The 4,103-nt window shown below is 44.7% G+C and overlaps 1 protein-coding gene across 1 annotated transcript; it reads left to right on the forward strand.

The window, feature by feature from the left end:
* Window positions 1-202: 202 nt before the first annotated feature.
* Window positions 203-1,925, forward strand: EAH_00064010 (CBS domain multi-pass transmembrane protein, putative; the record flags this gene model as incomplete). The annotated part of the gene is made up of 5 exons (XM_013393026.1): window positions 203-343; window positions 675-813; window positions 1,221-1,358; window positions 1,576-1,643; window positions 1,833-1,925. The coding sequence occupies 5 exons, from the start codon at window positions 203-205 to the stop codon at window positions 1,923-1,925; spliced, it is 579 nt and encodes a 192-aa protein (XP_013248480.1).
* Between the last annotated feature and the right edge of the window lie 2,178 nt (window positions 1,926-4,103).

Raw genomic sequence — 4,103 nt, forward strand, 5'->3', positions numbered from 1 at the left:
TAATAATATATTAATAATATATTAATAATATATTAATATATATTAATATATATTAATATATATTATATAGTATATATATATATATATATATATAGATTGTATATGTATGTGTATGTGTATATACAGGGCTTCAAAAGTGTATGAGTTATTAACTCGTCGTCATCAGCTGTTAGTTACTCTTTTAATATCAAACTCTTTAGCCATGGAGGCGCTACCTTTGTTCTTAGATAGGCTCGTCTCGCCTCTGCATGCGGTGCTGCTCGCTGTTTCTTTAATACTCTTCTTCGGCGAAATCCTACCGCAGGCTGTCTGCACAGGCAGAAAACAATTGGCTGTAGCCGCCGTAAGCTCCAACACAATCCCACTTAGCCTAGGGTTTAGGGTTTAGGGTTTAGGGTTTAGGGTTTAGGGTTTAGGGCTTTTAGGGCTCTTAGGGTTTACGGTTTAGGGCTTTTAGAGTTTACGGTTTGGGGCTTTGAGAGTTTAGGGTTTAGGGCTTTGAGGGTTAAGGGTTTAGGGTTTAGGGTTTAGGGTTTGTGTATTTCAGGGTTATATAGGGTTATATAGGGTTATATAGGGTTATATAGGGTTACATAGGGTTATTTACTGTTTAGGGTTTAGGGTTTAGGGTTTAGGGTTTAGGGTTTAGGGTTTGTGTGTGTTGTTTGGTGCAGCTGATGACGCCTTTGGTGCGTTTGCTGCTGGGGCTGTTTTCTGTCGTTGCTGTCCCCGTTGCTGCGCTCTTAGACAGATTGCTGCAGCCTTCGCATGCAGCAGCTTTCTATGGACGCAACCGCCTCAGAGCCCTCATTGGTGCGTAGCTAGCTAGCTAGCTAGCTAGCTATAGCTAGCTATGGATAGCTAGCTGTGGATAGCTAGGTATTGATAGCTAGAAATGCTGCTAGCTAGCTAGATGCATAGACAGATAGCTAAGTAGATAGATACGTATGTAGTTAGTTGGCTAGCTGGGTAGTTCGGTGCGTAGCTAGCTGGCTAGCTGACCCACTATACTCGCAGCTAGCTAGCTAGCTAGCTAGCCAACCAACTAGCCAGGCGGCTAGCTAGCTAGCTAGCTAGCTATAATCGATAAGCAATCCAGAGAGTTAGCAAACGAGCCAACCGGCTTCTGCCGCTGTTGCTGCTACTACCTGCTACTCGTACTGCTACTACTACTATTCCTGCTGCTGCTGCTGCTGCTGCTGTTGCTGCTGCTGCTGCAGGGTTGCACCAGAAGGGGCGTCGGCGTTTGCTGCGCGAGGCTTCGAGCGAAGAAAGCGATGCTCTTTCAGAGATCAGCCAAAGCGGTGAAGGGCGCAGCAGCCCCTGGCTAAACAGAGACGAAGTCATGGTCATTCAGGGTTAGCTTCCTGCTGCTGCTGCTGTTGCTGCTGTTGCTGATGCTGTTGTTGCTGCTGCTGATGCTGTTGTTGCTGATGCTGGTACTGCTGCTGATGCTGTTGCTGCTGCTGTTATTGCTGATGCTGTTGCTGCTGCTGTTATTGCTGATGCTGATGCTGTTGCTGCTGTTGTTACTGTTGTTGCTGCTGCTGATGCTGCTGCTGCTGCTGTTTGCAGGGGCTCTGGACATGGCTTCAAAAAGCATAGGCGATTTTCTTGTGCCGTTGGAGGAGGTTTATCAGCTGGTGAGACCCCCTCTAAACCCTAAACCCTAAACCCTAAACCCTAAACCCTAGGTTCCTAGAGTGTGTAAGGCCTGCTGCTGAGATAGACAGAGACTACGCCACGTTCTCAGTCCAGCGAGTAGAGTTTAGGGCTTAGGGTTTAGGGTTTAGGGTTTAGGGTTTAGGGTTTAGGGTTTGCGGTGCTTGCAGGAGATGAATACGAAGTTAACTCCTGAGGTGTTGATGCAAATACTGAGACGAGGGCATTCAAGGATCCCTGTCTACGACGGGTGTGTTATTTAGGGTTTAGGGTTTAGGGTTTAGGGTTTAGGGTTTAGGGTTTAGAGGTTGAATACGTGGGCAGCCCTATTAGCATCGTTGGAGTGTATGGACGGCGCTGATCGATGTTTGACTTTTGCTGCTGCTGCTCTTGGCTTCCCCGCTGCTGCTGTTTCCCCTGCTGCTGCTGCTGCTGCTACTGCTGCTGCTGCTGCTGCTACTGCTGCTGCTGCTGCTACTGCTGCTGCTGCTGCTGCTGCTGCTGCTGCTGCTGCAGGGAGCGGCATAACATTCGGGGCATATTGTTGGTGAAGAGTTTGATTTGTGTCGACCCAGGCGCAGGTATTTATAATCAACTTTCAGGGGATTTGCTGGCTAGCTAGCTAGCTAGCTAGCTAGCTGGTTAGCTAGACAGATAGATGGCTAGCTAGCTAGCTAGCTAGGTAGACAGATAGGTGGCTGGCTAGCTAGCTAGGTAGATAGATTGCTGACTAGCAAGCTGTCTAGGCAGCTAGCAAGATAGATAGATAGGTAGATAGATAGATAGATAGATAGCTAATTAGCTAACGAACTAGCTAGCTAGCTAGCTAGCCAGCTAGCTGTGAGCGTTGAGTGCAGGGCTGACAGTCGCGGACGTGATGACTTCTCATGCATACCGCAGCTACTCGCGGCCTCTCTTCGTCTCTCCCAATATCAATCCCTATACCCTCCTTAATGCCTTTCAAGAGGTGCAAACCCTAAACCCTAAACCCTAAACCCTAAACCCTAAACCCTCAGGTTCTGTAAAGGCTGTTGATGAATTAAGCTGAGTATTTCGCGGATCTGTCTCTAACATCAATTTACTCCTTCGTCTTCCCGGTGCTGCTGCTGCTGCTGCTGCTACTCATGCTCCTACTACTACTACTACTGCTGCTACTACTACTACTACTGCTGCTGCTGCTGCTGCTACTACTACTACTGCTGTTGCTACTACTACTACTACTGCTGCTGCTGCTACTCCTACTCCTACTACTACTACTACTACTGCTACTGCTGCTACTACTACTACTACTACTACTACTACTCCTACTCCTACTCCTACTACTCCTGCTGCTGCTGCTGCTGCTGCTGTTGCTGCTGCTGCTGTTCCTATTGCTGCAGGCTCGTTGTCACTTAGCATTTGTGACGGCTGACTTTATGTCTTTCGGCGAGGCCTGGCGTGTGGGGCGGCCTCCGCCTCCTGAGGCGAAGCTGCTCGGCATTGTTACGCTGGAAGACGTCTTAGAGCAGCTTATTCAGGAAGAAATACTAGACGAATTCGACAAGAAACATGTATCCTTTTTATATAATACTATTGTTTATTTATTTAGCTTTGTTTGTTTAGCTTTGTTTGTTTTTTTATCTTTGTTTGTTTATTTATTTAGCTTTGTTTGTTTAGCTTTGTTTGTTTAGCTTTGTTTGTTTATTTGCTTAGCTTTGTTTATTTATTTAGCTTTGTTTGTTTGTCTATTTATCTTTGTTTATTTGTTTATCTTTGTTTATTTGTTTATCTTTGTTTATTTGTTTATCTTTGTTTATTTGCTTATCTTTGTTTGTTTATTTATCTTTGTTTATTTGTTTGTTTATCTTTGTTTGTTTATCTTTGTTTATTTATTTGTTTATCTTTGTTTGTTTATCTTTGTTTATTTATTTGTTTAGCTTTGTTTGTTTATTTGTTTGTCTTTGTTTATTTATTTATTTGTTTATCTTTGTTTGTCTGGTTATACTGGTGAAGGCTAGATAAAGATAAAGTAAATATAATAAAATTATATATTTATTTATATATTTATTTATTTGTTTATCTTTGTTTTACTAAATGCATGTTTAGACAAAAGAGTATTCATTTTAGTTTCTCTTCTTTGTTGTTTTGTTTGTTGAATTTGTCTCTTATCATCTCTCTCCCTGCTGCTGTTTCTGCTGCTGCTCCTGCTGCTTCTGCTGCTGCTGCTGCTGCAGGACACGAGCCGGTTTGGCGTAAGCCGCCCCACAGTCCCGTCAGTTTCATGCGGCGGTTTGTTTGGAGACAGCGCAGCAGCAAATGCAAGAGGAGTCTTCTTTGTTGCTTCTGCTGTCTCTAGAGACTTCGATTCTGCTGCAGCACAGGTGCCGGCGCTGTCTCCTGCAGCAGCGAAAGAAGCCGGCGAGACTCCTTCTGCTGCAGCTCCAGCTGCTGCTGCAGCAGCA

Source organism: Eimeria acervulina, genomic scaffold, assembly GCF_000499425.1.
Source record: "Eimeria acervulina Houghton genomic scaffold, Eah_scaff1917, whole genome shotgun sequence".
NCBI classification, from domain to species: Eukaryota; Apicomplexa; class Conoidasida; order Eucoccidiorida; family Eimeriidae; genus Eimeria; species Eimeria acervulina.